Source organism: Xenopus laevis, chromosome 4L (genome assembly GCF_017654675.1).
Source record: "Xenopus laevis strain J_2021 chromosome 4L, Xenopus_laevis_v10.1, whole genome shotgun sequence".
NCBI classification, from domain to species: domain Eukaryota; kingdom Metazoa; phylum Chordata; class Amphibia; order Anura; family Pipidae; genus Xenopus; species Xenopus laevis.
In genome coordinates this window covers 78,420,117-78,440,001 of record NC_054377.1, presented here as the reverse complement: position 1 = coordinate 78,440,001, position 19,885 = coordinate 78,420,117, and the positions used below count along the sequence as shown (strand labels likewise).

General features: G+C 35.8%; 1 protein-coding gene across 1 annotated transcript; it reads right to left on the bottom strand.

Moving 5' to 3' along the window:
- Positions 1 to 264: 264 nt before the first annotated feature.
- LOC108714213 lies at positions 265 to 19,424 on the bottom strand. The gene is made up of 9 exons (XM_018258214.2): positions 19,277 to 19,424; positions 18,110 to 18,191; positions 17,809 to 17,942; positions 16,900 to 16,964; positions 13,627 to 13,718; positions 11,855 to 11,987; positions 6,848 to 6,962; positions 5,294 to 5,489; positions 265 to 1,691 (listed from the first exon to the last, which is right to left on the bottom strand). Exons 2-9 carry the CDS (start codon positions 18,182 to 18,184, stop codon positions 600 to 602), a joined length of 1,902 nt encoding a protein of 633 aa, XP_018113703.1. The 5' UTR covers positions 18,185 to 18,191; positions 19,277 to 19,424; the 3' UTR covers positions 265 to 599.
- Positions 19,425 to 19,885: the final 461 nt, after the last annotated feature.

The window sequence follows — 19,885 nt, the reverse complement described above, 5'->3', positions numbered from 1 at the left end:
ATTTTGTGAATTTTTCACCATTTTGCTAATATTTTCTCCGATTCGCAAATTTTTCACCGAAGTGAAATAGGACAGATTCGCCCATCACTATTGTTGAGTTTTCTAGGACACATTACTAAGACACACAGGGAAATGTAATGTATGTTTCACACTTAACATGGCGTTTTATTAATTTATTGTGATAAAACACACCAAACTCAAACCTGAGATGGAAACTCTGAAATAACGGCAGCCTTTAAATTAAACATTTCCTAAAAACAACTATGGTTTTTCAATCTTCTTTATTGATTTGTCATCATATTAAAATACAAACCTTTTAGTTGAAAAGTGATTACATAAGATTGATAGCAATATACATTTATTTGTACAGTTCTCTATTGTTGACAGGAGGGTTGTAGCTAAAGTTTATATAAAAGAAAAAAAAATGTGTAATTCCAAATAATATAACAAGTATTAACTTTATAACAGGTACCAGGGTTGCTTCACTGCAATTTTCAGAAATAAAACTGATAAAGAATGAAAGGTGAGGTTCAGTTCACCAATCATGTACAAGAGGCATCAATTGTTTAATGCTTCTTATAGTGAAGCAGGAAATGCACCTAACCAGTAGCATCTGTCTGTGCTGTTGGAATGCTGATTATGGGAAAAGCAATGGGGTAGGCTGTGCTAGAAGTGGAGACCTTTTCAGTGTCACCAAGCGTTGTCTCTCCTGAAGGCTCTGCACCATTTGTGATAGCAACGTCTTCTGCACAAGTCAAAGGGAGGCTTTCAGGACATTGGTTATCTTTTTTAATTTCCTGTAAAACACAATGCATTTCAGCTGATCTCTTCATCCCAAGTTCAGGCTGTCTGAGATATGTTTCTGATGGAACAGAAAAAGGTCTAACTTTTTTGCTTTCAAACTTTACAGATCTTGCTGTTAGAGGCTTAAGAGAGATAGCATGTTCCATCTTTTGCCCCGAATCAGGTCTATCAGTGTATTTATGCGTGGTTTCTGAAAAAGCAACACATTGAAAATTATTGTTTGGTGAAGAATTGGGGTGACACTGTGGAGGTGTCAATGGTTTGGCAATTGCTATGTAGGACCATTTATGCATTTCTCCAACACTTTTGGGTCTCAATGAAAATGATGTTGGCTTTGAACCACTTGCAGTCAATGGTTTAGAAGCAGGCTGTGCTCTTACATTTGAAGATGGCTCTTTGTCTGCTCTTTTGCTAGGATTCACACCATTTATGACTGGACCAACTTCATTAGGATTTTCTTTCATGTCAATTTTAGTGATTGTTTTTGATGTTGGTCTCATTGCCACTATGGAACCTTCAGCATATCCTTCAATTTTCAAACCCCCATGTAAAAATTCTGGTTTATCATTAGCAACCTCAAAATGAGTTGATCCATCAGCAGTTAAAAACTTAATATTCTGTTTTATATCTGCCAAACTTAGTTCCTTTTTCTTTAGTATTGTGCTTTGTAACACATTTTGCTTATTTTCCAATAATTTCCTTGTATAGTCTAGATTGTTTCTAAGCACAGGATGCACTTCTTTAAGATCGCAGTTGTCCTCTTTGTTTGGGCAGCTTGATAAATAGCTTCTGTCTTTTTGAAAATCCTTGTGCAGGTAGGTCCATTTGCTAAGGTAAGTGCTTCCATGACTAATATTATAAATAACAGGATGTGTTTCACTTGCATTCTACAAAAGAAATAATGTAATATTCTTGTAAATTAACATCATAATGTTATAGTTACACATACAATATGTTTCTAATATAAGCAATGTACACATAGAGGCAGATATATCAAGGGTCAAATTTAGAGTTCACGGGAGTTTGTAAAAACTCCCAGGAACTCGAAATTTGAATAAAAAAACGACCAATCAAAGTTTATCAAAAAATGAATTCACTCGGGTGAATGGGATCAACCTGAAAACTTGAATCGAACAGTGAGAAAAAGTTATCTCATGGTTTATCATGATGATCTCATGGACGAGCTACAATTCGAGGGGGAAAAACTTTTCTCCAAATTCATTTCCAGTTTTTTTCCCATAGACTTCAAAAGAGTTTTTACGTGATAAACCTTGAGATGTTTTTTTGAATTGAATTGCAACTCAAATTGAATATCATTCTTGACTTTCTATGTGATAAACCCTTTTCTCTCTGAATTGAATCTGGCCCATAGTTTTTTAATTTGTTTTTTTCTTACATTTGTGTATATATATATATATATATATATATATATATATATATATATATATATATATATATATATATATATATATATATATATATATATATATATATATATATATATATATAAAAATGCAGGGATTGACAGCACTCCAAGGAAATACATCAAGTCAATAATATATTATTATATTATATATATATATATATTTACTTGAAAATGTCTTAACGTAACATTATTTTCCTGGCTGCAGCCAACACCCTGATGCTGTGAATCACTAAGAAATTTTGTCTGCTCTACATGGCCAATTCCTCCATTAGTCACCTACAGGTATGTGCTTATGCTCCACTCACAAACAGCATGCTTGAGTTATTTTGTAGTAGGTGGAAATATCAGAATCAGGAAACACATTAATAAAACATTTATATCTCAAAACCTAAAAGAAAAAAAATGTCAAAAAAAAAAATAGTAAGCAATTCTTTAAAATGTTACTCCAATGTACTAAATGTCACAAAATGTGCCTAGTAACCCATAGCAGCCGATAAGATGTGTGCTTTTAAGTAAGTGACCAGCTACCTGCTGATTTTTTGCTATAGGCAAGTGCTGTCCAACTTCTGTGGTATCAAGAGCCACCTGTGTGGTGACAAAGCCCAGTTTTTATACAAACACTGAATGGCAACGTAACGTCCAGTATCAAATGGCATTGATTGGCCTACACTAAATGGCACAGTTATGTCCAGCATCAAATGGCATTGACCAGCCAACATTTATTTGCAAAGCAGCATCCAGCATTAATTAAATGGCATCATAACTACCAGAACCATTGATCCCCAAAACAATAGCACAGTAAGTCCCAGTATGTAATTAAACATTTTTTCACAATTACAATTCCTTTCCCTCTTCCACTGTGCACCTTCCTCAGGCAACAATTTACCTTGGACAGCACAACCACAATTTCTACACCAGTGATTTTGCCCACTTAGAGGGAAGATCAGCATTGGGTCTGCAAGAAGTATAGAAGTACTCCCAACCAGATAGTTTCAAAGTTTATAAAAACTCTGTGATTTATTTTTTCAGGGTTTTTTTTTTTACCTCAAACGATCTCCGATAATTTAAATTGACACATTGATATGGTACAACTTTAGGGTTATGGGATAGGTGACTGAAAGGCTGACACAACACAAACTCCAAACAAACTCTAAGGGGCAGATTTATCAAGGGTCGAAGTGAATTAGAGGGAATTTTCGAAGTAAAGAAATTCGAAATTCAAAGTAATTTTTTGGATACTTCGACCATCGAATAGGATACTACGACTTCGAATTTACTTTGAATTCAATTAGAAGTAAAATAGTTTGAATATTCGATAATCAAAGTACTGTCTCTTTAAAAAAAACTTTGACTTCAATAGTTCGCCAAATTATACCTGCCGAAGTGCTATGTTAGCCTATGGGGACCTTCTAATGCTTTTTTCTACGTTTTTTGTAGTCAAAGTAAAATCGTTCGATCGAGCAATGAAATCGTTCGAATCTGTTCTATCCGGTTTCAACGCCTTATTCATGAAATCACTTTTGAATTTAGAGGTGGGTATGATTGTATTATCATCTTGCAATATGGGAACATCATGAATAATGATTGTAGCATAGAGTACACCTGCTCATGTGACTAGGGTTGCCACCTGGCTGGTATTTTACCGGCCTGGTCGGAAAAAATAATGGTTGATCCCAAAGTTAATAATAGGCAAAAAAGATAAATATATAGGAGAGCCGGTAGATGGTTGTCTAACCTATTATAGATCTAGCACCATGTATAATCGTTTATAGTAGACAGTATTTGTTGAGACTAGGTCACACATACACCAATTCAGTTACATAGTTTTGTGGTGTTTAAGTGTATGTGAGAAGCAATAACTTTATAGGATAACCTCACACGTTATAATTGAAATATTCAAGACAGACTTGGTCTCACAGGATTGTTGTATTTGTCAGTTGGTCTTTCTCTCTTCCTGTCTTTCTTTTTCTCCAGTATTTATATTTCAAATATAAGACTTGATTCGTGACTACAACACAAGCATAAAGTCACAGATTTCTGGGTTTTTGGCTGACAGCAACTTGTCCTGGGAAACAGCTATGGCAGAAATATTTTTCCCAAATACTGTGAGAGTCACTTTAGTTTAAAGTAGGGATGCACCGAATCCAGGATTCTGCCTTTTTCAGCAGGATTCAACTGAATCCTTCTGCCAGACTGAACCGAATCCTAATTTGCATATGCAAATTAGGGATGGGGAGGGAAATTGCTAATTTTTTTGTCACAAAACAAGGAAGTAAAAAATGTTTTCCCCTTCTCAACAGAATTTGGCAAAATTAGGATTCGGTTGGGTATTCGGCCAAATCGTTCGTTCGCAAAGGATTCGGGGTTCGGCAGAATCTTTCGCAAAGGATTCAGGGGTTCGGCTGAATCCAAAATGAATTTGGATGAAAACTATTTCATTGATCGATAAAACAGAGTAAATAGATAGGCTGTGCAAAATAAAAAATGTATCTAATATACGTAGTTAGTTGGTCAAAAATGTAATATATAAAGGCTGGAGTGAACAGATGTCTAATAAAACAGCCAGAATCCAACTTCCTGCTTTTCAGCTCTATAACTCTGAGTTAGTCAGCGACTTGAATGGGGGCCACATGGTACATTTCTGTTCAGTGAGTTTGCAATTGATCCTCAGCATTCAGCTCAGATTCAAAAGCAACAGATATGACCCATGTGGCCTCCCCTCAAGTCTCTGATTGGTTACTGCCTGGTAACCAGAGTAATCAGTCAGTGTAAACCAAGAGAGCTGAAAAGCAGGAAGTAGTGTTCTGTCATATCCAGTCACTCCAGCCTTTATACATTACATTTTTGGCTAACTAACTATATTACAAACATTTATTTATTTTGCACTGCCTATCTATTTACCCAGTTTTTATTTTTACACTGAACAATTCCTTTAAAAGGTCCTGGGTTCATAGCAATTATTTCTAATTAAGCAACAGTTTGCATAATTAAGCAATGTACTAGTTATTTTTAATACTAGTTTTTTTTTTTTTTTAAATCCTTAAAATTGCAGGCTAATGTTACCTGAACATGCTTTTCTTCATTCCTTTGCCCAGCAGTTATTATTTTAACATTGGTTTTTTTCATCGCATCCTCTAGGCTCAAAGGCACAGTTTCTTTTTCTCTAAGTATACGTATATCTGAATTTGTGATAGTTAGAGTGTTCTGAATATTATCTTGCTTTGATTGTATAAAGTTGTTTCTTTTGATAAGATGTCTCCTAAAAAAAACAAAAAGAGTACTATAATTTTGGCTAATCTCATATAACATAAATTGTGCAAACATTGTGTACAGGTGAATTTTGTACAATAAAAATGATATATGTTTCATCCACTGGTATATACAGAGTACATGTTTGTTGGGGTATAGGTCTGTGAACACATACTGTATAAGGCTTAGCCATGCTGCTATTAGGCTAGAGTCCATGGCCCCTCAGTTTTCAGCTTGCCCTAGCTTACCTTTATGGTTGGAGCCAGGAGGAATCAAGCAGTTAAATTTTGGGAGGTATTCATGACAGTCATGCTCTTTCCTAATGTATCCAATTATGCACCAATCCTTTCCAAACCCCATCCAAGCTTCTGAACTGTCCCAACTTAATAGAGAGAGCTGGGAAGTAGATACAGGTTGGATACTGGCCTTGGGTACAAGAATGTTTGAGGCACTCACTGGCAGCCATTAGTATTGCTGCAGATAGTAATTCTGTACAACAATACCATGTTTCTCTTGGCTCTTTCAGTCAAGTGTAGGGGCATATAGACTAAAACAATCATGCGTAATGCATGGGAGTATAGTTTTTTACAAAATTCATCAGTTAATAGAGCTCCTCCACAAGAATTCTACAAACATATTTTTTCATATTTAATTTTGAAATTGGACATGGGTGGAGACATGTTGTCAGTTTACCAGCTGCCCCCAGTCATGTGAATCGTGCTCTGATAAACTTTAGTCACTCATTGCTGCTGCACTGCAAGTTGGAGTGATATCACCCCTCACTTTCTCCCCCAGCAGCCTAACAACAGAACAATGGAAATGTAACCAGGTAACAGCTCCCTGACACAAGATAACAGCTCCCTGGTAGATATAAAAACAGTGGATAAAAAAAGGAAAATCCAGATCCCACTGCGACCCATTCAGTTAAATTGAGTAAGAGAAACAATAGCCTGTCAGAAAGCAGTTCCATAGTGCAGCACTGGCTCTTTCTGAAAGCACATGACCAGGCAAAATCACCTGAGATGGCTGCCTACACAAGAATATTACAACAAAAAAAAAATACCCTTTTTGGTTCAAGTACAACATTTTAAATGCTAGAATAAATTATGTGCAATGTACACAATGTCATTTAGTAATGAAGACTAACCCATAAAATTCATGACAGAATCCCTTTAATAATATAGCTGACATAGCCATATGGTATACTGAAGAGAAAAGTGCTGTCTCAGTGAAGACTCTGAAGAAAGTCTTGCTTGATAATGATAGAGAAGTTACAACTATATCAGCAAATGTAAAACCCTGTCTAATGCATTTATTCTCAATATAACACATATTGCATATTTACTGGCAAAGACGATTAGAGATTACCTGACATTTTTAAATTCTGAGTTTAGGTATTTCGCTTTATCAGTCCTGTTCTTATCTTGCAATTGCCCAAAATCCTGTTTTCCTGTTTCACGTTGTACTAGCAGATCAAAATTTTCTGTCAAAATAAACAAAAGTCAAAAGATTGGTATCAAACACAAGGAAGAAATATGCAGTATATTGCAGTTTATTACTTGTCTTGAAGTAAACATTCAGTCATAAAACATATGTATCTGTGTATGATTACCGTAGTATACTACCAATAGTACAGAAATGTATAATGTAATGGACTCAATGAAAGTGAGCACAAGAAAATGTCTGTCCTGTATAATAGTACCGTACTTATGTAAGCAATCATAACACATATATTTGGCCATACGATTTGGGTATTCGGATTCCCGGAGTCCACATTTAATAAGATATAATACAAGAACTATCCAAAGAGAGGAAATAGAATCTTCCACAATGCCACCTCTAGCAAGCAGGTCTACCATATTGTCAACTTTTGGCAAATAGTTTTAGATCATGTAAGCATCTTATCATTGTACAGTACACAAAATATTTATGTTTTATAATTCATTAAAGCCACAACAAAAACATATACAAAACTGGAGTAAAACATCCACCTATAGAATGAATATCAAGTGCGGCAAACATTTCACTTTGTATCATGCCAAAAATGCCCTGGAAGGCTCTTTTGACCTTTCCCTGGAGACCAAAATGTCAAGTTTCACTGATCTTAAATGTGAAGTGAGGCGAAACACAACCACAAACAGTACGCATGAGTAAAAATATGCAAATATGTATCTGCTTGAGCACAGCACGTCAATGCCATAGTTGTAACAGAAGTGGTGCGGACAATTGCAAGGACCATCACAGATACAGTCTCGATTGTCTCTCAATGTTGCCTATTTCTGGTGATAATTGAACCAACCAAGCTGCTTTTGACAAAATTGTCATTATGAATTGGGCCAAAAAGTGGGGAAATGCAGTTGCATACAAAGAAAGCCATTAAATCATTGTCTATTATTTTTCTATCTTTATTATTCCTTGATGATTGCCTGGTGCCTGTTACAGCACTTGCACACACAGAGTACGTTTTGTGGTTACTCATTATTTTCCTGGTTTCATTACTGTGAAAAATTCTAAAAAGATTGGAGAGAAAACTTCACAATTCACAGGCACTGCTTTTTTCAGTTTGTAAATGTTTTACTGTATAGAACTGTTTCTGGTTTAGTAACAGGGTCAGACCCGCTCCCCTGATCGGATGGACCGTGGTAAATCCTTCGACTTCGATATTCGAAGTCGAAGGATTTAACTTCGATAGTTGAATATCGAGGGTTAATTAACCCTCGATATTCGACCCTTAGTAAATGTGCCCCGTAGTGTTATAAAAATGTCTTACAATAAAACATATTTAACATGCAGTACAGTACATGTATGACATCCGTTATCTAGAAGCCCATTATCCAGAAAGCTCTGAATTATGGGAAGACCATGTCCCATACACTTCATTGTAATCAAATAATTTACATGTGCTATATGTGTAATATCACTTTTAAGCACTGGAGACCAAAACAACACTGCATATTCTCTAAGGAACCAGTGCTTGTGAAGGGAAATAATTTCCATCTCCTTTCCTGACTATATACCCCTTTATATCCTGTTTAATTACTTATTTTGATTTGATAAATTTACATCACGATTACTCATTTTAATATGATTATTATATTTAAAAGGTTGTACACATATTCAAGTTTATGGAGCCCATTTAGTATAAGGAAGGAGGTGTGCAAAATACAAATAACTGGGTTCTCTGGGGTTTATTTGGAGGGGTTGAGTACTTGAATTTTTGTCTGTTTTCAACCCAAATGAACTATGTAATAGTGGCTACTCCCATAAATACAAGTGTTAAGGACAGAACTGGCCAGCACCCTCTCACACTGTGCCGTGCACCTCACACTGGATTTTATCTGCCACAAGGTGTGCAGCGTAGCCATTCCTCCTGAAATCAAAATGGTGTTATAAAGGACATATCATGTAAAGAACACGTAGTTGCTTTTTATGATGTTGTAAGTAGTAACTTCATATCTATAAGTGCCTTAGATTTACCTAGATATTGCCTAGGCTTTTGACACAGTGCCACATAAATGTTTGCTTTCAAAACTAAAGGCTAAAGAGTATTGTTCTAGGCAATGCTTTTTTATTGCTGAGGCATTGTGTAAAGAAATGAGTTATCGGTGGTATATTCTCTAATTTTAGCCTTCCTACAGCTGTCCCCCATGAACAGTTGCATAACTAAAAATTACTGAGCCCCACAGCAAGATTATTAATGGCCCCCAAACTATGGGAATAAGGTATTTTTCACTAAACTGTGTATCAGGGGGAGGCACATTTATCAAGGGTCTCATTTCGAATTCATGTGAGTTTTTTTTTTAAAACTCAGATAAATTCGAAATTCAACTAGTCAAAATGTATTAATAAAATAAAATTTTTAATACTCTGATGAATTAAAGTGGCCCGAAAACTCGAATCGAATTGGATTCGAATTCAATCAAACTGGATTTGAGTTTTTTCTCAGAAAAAAAACTTGAATGTCAGGAAGGCTGCAAACATCTCCAAATTGATCCCTGCACTTCTCCCATTGACTGAAACAGTAATTCTGCAGGTTTTAGTGAATAGTTGCATTTGAAGGGCCAGAGTATGAAATCTCGAAAAAAAAAATTTTCATTTTTTAAAAAACTCGAGTTTGGATAACTCCCTAGTCTTATTTGAGAGTTTTGACCATAAAAAAAAAATTTGATTTTGAATTTTCAATTCGACCCTTGATAAATCTGCCCCTTAGTGTCACACAGAGCCTCAAATTCCCCCTGATTTGCTTTCTTTATAGTTACACCCCTACCCTAGCTTTATTCAAACTAACCATGGTTATTGTTTTCATTTATATTTTGTTTTATAATTCTGCTTATTGGTGGATACCATGCATTGTGTTAGCCACTCACTATTTGTTTGTGCTTTATACAGTTACTCTATTGTATATTCTTAATCATTAAGCACTTTTACCTTTTCGTTGTTTGCTATAACAAAATGATTTACATTCTCAACCCACATCTTTTTACTACTGAAAGTGACTCTATCAGTATCAGTTCCTTGTTTTCTATATTTAAATGCTGCTTTACTATACTCTACACTAAAATTTATAGATTTATCATGTTTCTCTGAAATTCTTTCTTCCAACTTCCTTCCTGGCATTTGTGTTGTCACATAGGTAATTTTTGTTATTACAGCTTTTATTGAGAACTGTAATGTTTTAAAGGGGCAGTATACCCCCCTCCCCCATTTTTGAACATAAGTTCAATGAATCAGGTCTTTGCTGAACACGCTTATTGGCTGTTGTTTTAATCAAATATTCATGGTTTTGTATGCTCTGTAAGGATACAAATGTATTGTTATTGCTACTTTTTTTTTTTTTTCTATTCAGATCCTCTTTTATTCATATTTGAGTCTCTTATTAAAGTCAGTGCAGGGTTAATTTGAACCCTGATTTGTGAGTTGGAACAAAAATATAAATTATAAAAGCCTATTTTATCAGTTACTGGAATCAATAATATTCAAATATATCTAAATATAACGTATACAAATAATATATATTATATAATAAATAAAATAAACTATAATAAAAACATTAATTTATTGGGTAATACCTTTATACAAGCAACAAATAAAAACATGTGTCTGATGGTACTTTTCGATTCAATAACAATTTGTGATTACCCATACAATAATGTTCAAAACAGGTGTACACGCGTGCTATAAAGAGCACATTGCAGATCCATCAAAAAAGCATTGTGGAATCATACGTTTCACTATAATGCTGTTATTACAATATATTATTACAATGTTACAATGACTTTCTATTTTTATATATGATGGACATCATTATGCATTAAATCGCATTTATCCATTGTCCATAAATTGTTATTGAATTGAGGAAGGGGGCCCCTTTTCCTCAAGTATGTTTTTTATGGGTATCTTAGTTATGCCTCAATAACTTCTTGTTTTTATTACGTTTGAAGATTGTGATTATATTGGCTGATGAAATAGGGTTGGTAATTAATATTACTTGTGCAAGTAGATAAGTTAGTTTACCAATCCACATGTAATGCCCTTGTATAACTGACTTTTCCTCCTGCTTAAGATTATGCATTACTCTGCATTTTTCTGATAATAATAAATAAGACCTAGAATCTAAAAATCAAAACAATCAAACATTTTAATTCATGGGCATCAGGGAAATGTGCCCATACTGCACTTCCCAGACTGACAGCCTGTTGAGAGAAAAAAGTTGGCACAAAATATGCATTTTTTCAGCTCTCAAAGACTAAGCTAAAACTACATTAAGGCAACTTTGAGAACTCTAACAGTGAAAAGATATGTGCAGATTTAAAGGAAAACTATACCCCCCAAACAATGTAGGTCTCTATAAAAAGATATTGCATAAAACAGCTCATATGTAAAATCCTGCTTCATGTAAATAAACCATTTTCATAATAATATACTTTTCTAGTAGTATGTGCCATTGGGTAATCATAAATAGAAAATTGCCATTTTAAAAAAAATCATACGATTCACTGTGCACACAAACATACCAACAAACCATACATGTTAGGTCACATGAACCAGTTAACAGACAGAGTTGTGTCTTTTGCTTCCACGCTTCTTCCTGTTACATTTAGAGTTGTAGGATTTCTGGTCAGGTGATCTCTGAGGCAGCACACAGACCATCAGGAAATGGTGGTTCAAGGCAAGAGATGTAAAATTCTTTAATATGCCACTTAATATGATGTAAACTAACTGTTGCTTAAGTGTTCAAGTTGGGGGTATAGTTTTCATTTAAGAAACATTCTAATACACTGCTGCAATATGACTTTATGAGCCAGTATGTCATTGATCTACCAGTACAAAATATCCTAGATAGCTTTTATTTTTAATAATATACCACTAACTAACCAGGGTCATTTGAATGTTCAGTTGAAGTTCTGGAAGACTGCTGCTGAGGTATGTCTTTAAACCCAATGTGATTTATCACAGATAACTTATTTTCCTTCTGACATAAACTAGCAAGGTCTGGAACACACTCAGTCTGTAAAACAAAAAAAAAAAAAAAACAAAGAATAAAATTGACATATGTATACTTTTAAGTATCAATAAATTCAGTAGATTTTTTTCCAAACAAAATGATTTAAACAAAGCATCACAAGGTTAAATTGCCAAAATACCCTTCATATGACAGGACTAAGATGGCATCATCCCTGTAATCTGTATTTTAGTTTTACAATCTGCTGTTAGCTGAAAGGGACATGTAACCCCTAAAAATTGTATGCTCTGACACTCAGCAAAAAAATATGGTGAGACAATATCCACCTTGCCATTACAGGAGATTTTCGCCTTTATATTTAAGGCAAACTTATTTGTAAATATAACTGAGTTTCAAGGTATTTGTATAATTTTATTTGTCCCCTTCTGCTCTCTGGATCTGTCTCTTAAAAAATGTATGTATTACGAGAAAGAAACACTTTTGTAGAGGGCACACCGAAATTCTCTTTCTTCATCTCCCCAGTTACTAAATCAAAACATAACCTTTAATTCATTCTATCAAAATCATACAAAGTAATAACATATACACAAAAGATGGTTTAAGAACAAACATTAAAGGAACAGTAACACCAAAACCAATGAAAGTGTTTTAAAGTAATTAAAATATAATGTACTGGTTCCCTGCACTGGCATAACTGGTGTGTTTGCTTTAGAAACAATACTATAGTTTAAACAAACAAACAAGCTGCTGTGTAGCCATGGGGGCAGCCATTCAAAGCACAGGTTACATAGCAGATACCATATGCACTCTTTAGAATCCCACTGTATTATTTTACAGAGCCTGTGCATTTATCCTTTTTCAGCTTGAATGGCTGCCCCATGGCTACACAATAGCCTTTTATAAACTATAGTCTTTCTAAAGTAAACACATACATTTTACAAATGAATAGCAACAGTACATTATATTTTAATTACCTTAAAAAGGTTTTATTTATTGGTGTTACTGTTCCTTTAACTTCCTTCTAATATGAAAACATTATAAAGCACTAAAGTGTGGTGGAGGTAGTGATCGTTTTTAAAAACCTTCTAGCCTTCTTGGCCCCCTGGGAGCTGACAAGCAGCATGTCTCTGGGGACAATAGTTTATCAGGTCCTAAGATTTATTTAAATTTCCATTAAGTCAATCCCCCCCAGTTATTAACACACACAGTGTAATACTTATTCAATCCCCTATCACATTAGGGTGTTGTAGTCATACCAACTGACGTACTTTTCACAATTAGCTTTCTTAAGATTGCATGTTGCTGCCTGCTTGTCTGCAGTCTCTTAAAAGAGGTTTTGGCTCCAAAATTCAAAAATCTGTTTTTACATTTTGAATTTGAATTAAGGACTGAATCTAGGTATCCAAGGCATAGGTGAAGTAAAGCTGATGGTATTGTTTTATAAATATGCTATGACTCTGTGGTGTCATCCCCAGGGTGTGCTAGGTGTGCTTCCTTCCAGAAACTCCTTTCAGAATTTACTTGTAACATTTAACATACCCTAAACAGAAGTTCTTTAACTATACTGATGTGGATGGTTCAGCTTGAAATGTTGTGTATTTTTGGTAAGAAGACAAAATAATAAAGTAAAAGGGAAAGCAGAAAAATACAAAACAACATAAAAATGTAAAAATAAAATACTTACTTCTGATTTCCATGAAGGTCTTCTGTTTCTGGACTTATACTGTAATAACTTTTTTGTTTTCTCAGTATTTCTTTCTGCTTGCTGTATAATTTCTTAAACAAAAAATATTAGATTACTGTATTTACTAAATCCAATTAGTATGTAAATACTTATGAATAGTATTTCATGTATTAATGGATTCATCATCAAAGTACTGTAATGCTGAGCCTGAGACAAGTCATGAGGGAATAAGAGCCATTTAAAGGAATTGGTCAATGTAAAAATAAAAACTAGGTAAATAGATGGGCTGTGCAAAATAAAAAATGTTTCTAATATAGTTAGTTAGCCAAAAATGTAATGTATAAAGGCTGGAGTGATTTGATATGACAGAACACTACTTCCTGCTTTTCAGCTCTCTTGGTTTACACTGACTGGTTACCCTGGCTACCAGCCAGTAACCAATCAGAGACTTGAGGGGAGGCCACATGGGTCATATCTGTTGCTTTTGAATCTGAGCTGAACATGTCAGTCAGAACACTACTTCCTGCTTTTCAGCTCTCTTGGTTTACACTGACTGGTTACCCTGGCTACCAGACAGTAACCAATCAGAGACTTGAGGGGAGGCCACATGGGTCATATCTGTTGTTTTGAATCTGAGCTGAATGCTGAGGATCAATTACAAACTCACTGAACAGATATGTACCATGTGGCCCCCCTTCAAGTCGCTGACTAGCTCAGAGTTATAGGGGCAAATTCACTAAGAATCGTAGTTGCGCCAGGCGCAAATTCGCCGCACTTCACTCCACTTCGCCACACTTCGCCAGCGCTCCGCAAATTCACTAAAATCCGAAGTTGCGCTAGTGTTAATTCGCCAAGCAAAGCGAAGTTTCGCTAGCGATGGTTAATTTGCATACGGCGCCAAATTCAAATTTCAATGGAGGAATACGTATCAGCACTACAAATGCCTAGAAAACCTTCAAAACATCAAATAAAAATTGTATTTTGCCCTACACATGTGCCCACTGTATAGTTAAGTTGCCACGAGTTAGGAAATGTAGGGGGGAAGGAGGGGAGCCCCAAAAAATTTTTCGATCTTTTTCAGCCTATCACCCATAATATAGAAAACACGCCAGCGTTTTTTGGGACTTAGAAAAAAAATTCAGTTTTTTTGAAGCAATCCCTATCTACTCTATTGCGCTTCGCCTGGTCTGAGGTGGCGAAGGAAGTCTAGCGTAAAAGGTGGCGTTCAGAACAATGCGCGCGTTAGTGAATTTGCGTAGTTTCATTCGTTGCGCAAATTCGCCAGGCGTAAGGGTGCGAAGTTACACTAGCGAAATTATGCCAGCGTCCGTTAGTGAATTTGCGAAGTAACAAAAATGCCCGACGCTAGCGAATTGACGCTAGCGTTCGGCGCTTAGTGAATTTGCCCCATAGAGCTGAAAAGCAGGAAGTTGGATTCTGGCTGTTTTATTAGACATCCAGTCACTCCAGCCTTTATATATTACATTTTTGGCTAACTAACAATATTAGAAACATTTTTTATTTTGCACAGCCTATCTATTTACACAGTTTTTAGTTTCACACTGAACTGTTCCTTTAAGGCTATAGATAATACATTTATTGGTTCAAGAATAACATTTTAAATGGTAGAATGAATTATGTGCAATGTACAATGTTAAGAAAAGTGTACTCCCCACTAAGCATTTCTAAATAATATTTAAACTAATCTTTTTTTATTGACTGTTGGTCAAATTTTTTACCAGTAAATTAGAAATTCTAATGTTAATTATTATTAACCTCACTAAAAGATACTAGGTCAAACAAGTTTTTTCAGGGCCCCTAAACCTTTTGGAAAACTACTTGTTATGCACAAATATATTGACACTGCACAGCAGTGAGCACTGGGCCTTTTAAGGGCAGAGACACACTCAAAGATTTGGGGAGATTTAGTCGCCCGGCGATAAATCACCTCTTCTTCGGGCGACTAATCTCCCCGAACTGTCTTCCTGCCGGCTAGAATCTAAATCGCCGGAGGGAAGGCTTTTCGGGGAGATAAGAACCCCGAAGAAGAGGTGGTTTGTCGCCGGGCGACTAAATCTCCCTGAATCTTCGCGTGTGTCTCTGCCCTAACAGTTACAAGGTTGTAACTTAGAGCTTGGGGAGGGAAACAATGATAATGGATGATGATGGATGATGTGATCTCTTGGTATGTTAACCACACATAATCTTTCTTTATCTGGGTTTAGGAAGAGAAGATGTACACAGTTTATCCTTTCCTCTCAGGAAACACTGCATTGTACCTCTGAACTGAAAAATAAAACACTAGGATATAATTTTGTTTAACAATACAAAAATAATTATGTAAAAGAAAAAACTGTAGCTGGGTTTTAGTATTTACGGTAACATGCAAACCTACTTCACGTTAGACATGAAATATATAAAAGAAACCTTAGGGATCATTTATGAATATAAGTGCTCGTGCCTTAAATCAAAAAGCTGTTTGTTTTGTGTTTTTCTGAATAATGTGCAAGGTGCAGAGTACAGGGCACTGTCTTTAGGAAATGTTGCTTCCAATGTTTTCTTTGCAACTTGTGCCTACACACACACAACTGTTTTGCAGCTTCTAAACACAGTTTACTTCACAGTGAGCACCTACATAAAGCTGGCCACACAGTGGCCAAGCTTTGTCTGTGGTTCATGGAGGGAGGCAATGAGGTCTGTGACTGTCTCAGCATGCAGTGTTAGTCTTGATATCAAATGGTCACAAGTTCCCTCTTACCTCCTACAGAGCATGTTATGTGTGTTTAATCCCTTTACATAAAGCTAGGTGGAGACATGTGCTGACAATCAAAGGGGTGTGGTATAACATAAACTGGGTTGTAACCGGCCACAGAGATGCTTCATTCAATAAATGACTACCCTTACAAATTTTTACTGCTAAGATTAGCAAATCCCCTCCACAAACAGCAAAACAAAAAAATGTACTCCTTATGGATAATCTAAAAAAATACAAACTGCTCTGTAGAAGTGATTACATTTTACAGTACTACTTTTTTCCTGAGATTGAAAAAAACACAAGGGCAGTCCTCCGTCAGCGTTATACCAGATGTTGTTCTCTTCTAACTCTCTAAGTGATTCTGATCGTCAGGCCCTGGTCTAATCAAAACGGTCCTGGGTCCACAACCCTGGCTAGACATGACACTATATATGTATACATTGTATGACATTTGCATTTTTGACAGTTGGACATGCAGGTGGTTAGAGATACAAATATTAATGAATGAGAAAGTGTACCTTCCTGTCCAGTCTTGTGGAATTCCAAGTGTCCAAAAGCAAATGACTCGTTAGCCTTGGGATTTCTGCATGGTAGTAAACATGTCAATAAATTAGATCTATATATATTTGGTTCTCACGTTGCCTCATGACTAAAACAGCACTGTTTTTTCCTTGTAACCAGGCATTTTGTTTAAATGTCATTATGAAAAGCATTAAATAACTGGGCCTAAAAATCAAGAGTTGTGATAAAAAAATCACTAAATATAAATAAATAGAACAATAAAAGTCGGGTCTCAAAGTCAGTCTGCCTGCCTGGTTGCCATTTATAAGAGAACTCTGTGGATTCCTACTATCCTGTATCCCAAAACATTATTTTGTTCTCCCCTTGCTGAAGACCATCTTTGATCACAAAGGAAAATACCACCCCCTTCGCTAACATTAGAATCACAACAAGTAAATTACGTTACTTGCGGTAATTTGGGAAAATGCATAAGAAAGCATCCTCTTTCAGAAGTGTAGTCAGTGCAGACTTAACTACGGCAACAAATCTTACCATGTGCCATTGGGTTGGGCAGGCCTCTCAACACCAGCACATTATTGTAAAAGATAAAATCAGCATACATATGCAATGCAAATGCATGTCACTTATGGGGAACAAGATGATTGTAGTATGCTATTGAGAAGATATGGCTGGCAAAATACCATATTTTATTTTATTCAATTTTGTCCTTTGTGGTGAACGATATTTGTGGTTGGATTTTCCTTGTCCTTTAAGCTGCAACAGCAGGCATTTTTGGCCTTCCAGAAGCCCACACCAATCTCAAACACTGGTTTGTTCAATATCTGCTTGCAAGCTGAAGTGGTTAGATAACACCTCATTTTTGTGGGTCTTTAATGTGTTAACACAAACAAAAATTGTATAGTCACCTCACTGAGCCATGAGAATTATCTAAGGGGTTGTGTCCTTCTGTTTTCTCATCAGTTAAATAATTGAGGTCAAAATCATCAAGGAATGGTGTTTTCAGGGAGTTTAACATATGTAGGTAGTCCAGAGAGCGTTTCTAGAAAAAAGAATAGGATACATACAAGACACAGATTTGATCTATAGATGAATACTGTATACTGCAGAACAATAGATATACAGTAAATATGTGTTTTTAAAATCAGGCACTGGTATATTTCTGATATTACAAACCTATTTGTATATTTAAAGAAAGGTATAACAAACCTTTGCATGCTTTGCCAATATGTCATGCGAGTACTTGTCTAAGGCATCCAGTTGCATTAGAATTCTTTGAGCCATCTGTTTCCTACAACAACACACAAAAAGTAGACACTGTGTACAAAAAAAGATCCCAAAGAAGAGAATAATAATAATAATAACTATTGAGAAGATTTTTTTTTTGGTCAGATTATTATTTTCAATTCAGCCGCTCTGCAGTTTGCAATTTCAACTTTGCATTGATTGGAATATGAATAGGAGATGACCTGAATAGAAAGCTGAGTAACAAAAAGTAGCAATAACAATACATTTGCAGTCTTACAGAGCATTTGTTTTTTCAGATGGTGTTAGATACCCATATTTGAAAGCTGGAAAGAGTCAGAAGAAGGTAATTAATTCAAAAACTATAAAAAATGAAGACCAAATTGAATATTTGCTTAGAATTAGCCATGCTATAACATACTAAAAGTTAACTCTATGGTGAATCACCCCTTTAGTCACAGTACCTGCAAGGCATTGCGGGAGTTTTCACTGGAGGAGAGCTGAGTACTGATACAAAGTTTCAGTGGTATGAATAGTCAGGAATAGGGAGGAGGGAATTGTATGAAACAAGATGCCCCATTTACTAATATGGTGGCATAGAAGGGCAAAATGGGCCCCTAAGAACCCATCCCAAAAATGATTGTGTCAGTGAGACTTACTACAGTGGGACTTGCTCCAGATTAAAACTGTGGCACTAGCTACAAAGTATATCTCTGCTGGGTGTCAGGCAAACATGACATAGCTAGGGAATAAGTACAGGGAACTCCTGTGGCACAACTTTGAACCTAACACCCTGCCCTCATTTGCCCTGAGCTGCACTTAGTAATATGAAGCCTTTTAGTTAATGTATGTGGGATAGTTGCTTAGAATTACATTTCTTTTTCACTTATGCAAATCTTTGGTTGAACATCCCCTTTAATTGTGTTCTTTACACATTAAAACTACAGCACATCAATTACATATTAAACTATACAGAAATGAATACATGTATGAGTTAATCAATTAATAGAAGGTAACAAATTCAGCAGACGCCAAAACGAACTGGAAGCAAAGGACAATAACAAATATCTATAAAATGAAATAGTTAAGTGCTAAAGCTTAACAGATTTAAACAAAATCAGCTACAAGTACTTTTGTTGGCGTCTAATTTTCGCAGCGGATAGGAAGCCCGTCTATTTTTCATCATAACCAGCTGAAATGCAATAGTAAGCGGATCTATGCCACCACCAATATGGCGTTTGCCGACCGCATCTCTCCGGCTACCATGGAGACGCTCTATACGCACAGGTAGGCGTAATCCCTTCAATGGCACGGCGCAAACGATTGGGTTATTTTACAAGCCCCCAATCGCTGCAAAGCCAGGATTGGCAATGTCTGCAAATACGGCGTCAATGTGAATGGATAATAGTATTAGGTGCAACAGACGCATTCGGTCTCAGTGTTACTTTGCACTTCAGTTAAGGGAATCTGTGAATCAGTAATCGCAGTATGAAAATATAAAGTGCTAGAATTCACTGGGACCTAATGTGGGTAATGAACACAAACTTATTTTGGACAGGGAAAGGTATAAGTAAAGAAAGTGCGGGATCAAAGATGATCACAGTCATCTTGGTGGTGATGGGTTATAACTGTAATTATGTTAACATTAAATAGTAACATTAATACACAACAGCCACATTTGTGGCTATGATTAAGTGTTTGTAACATGAAACGCGTAAGGCAGAGGACACAATAAATCTT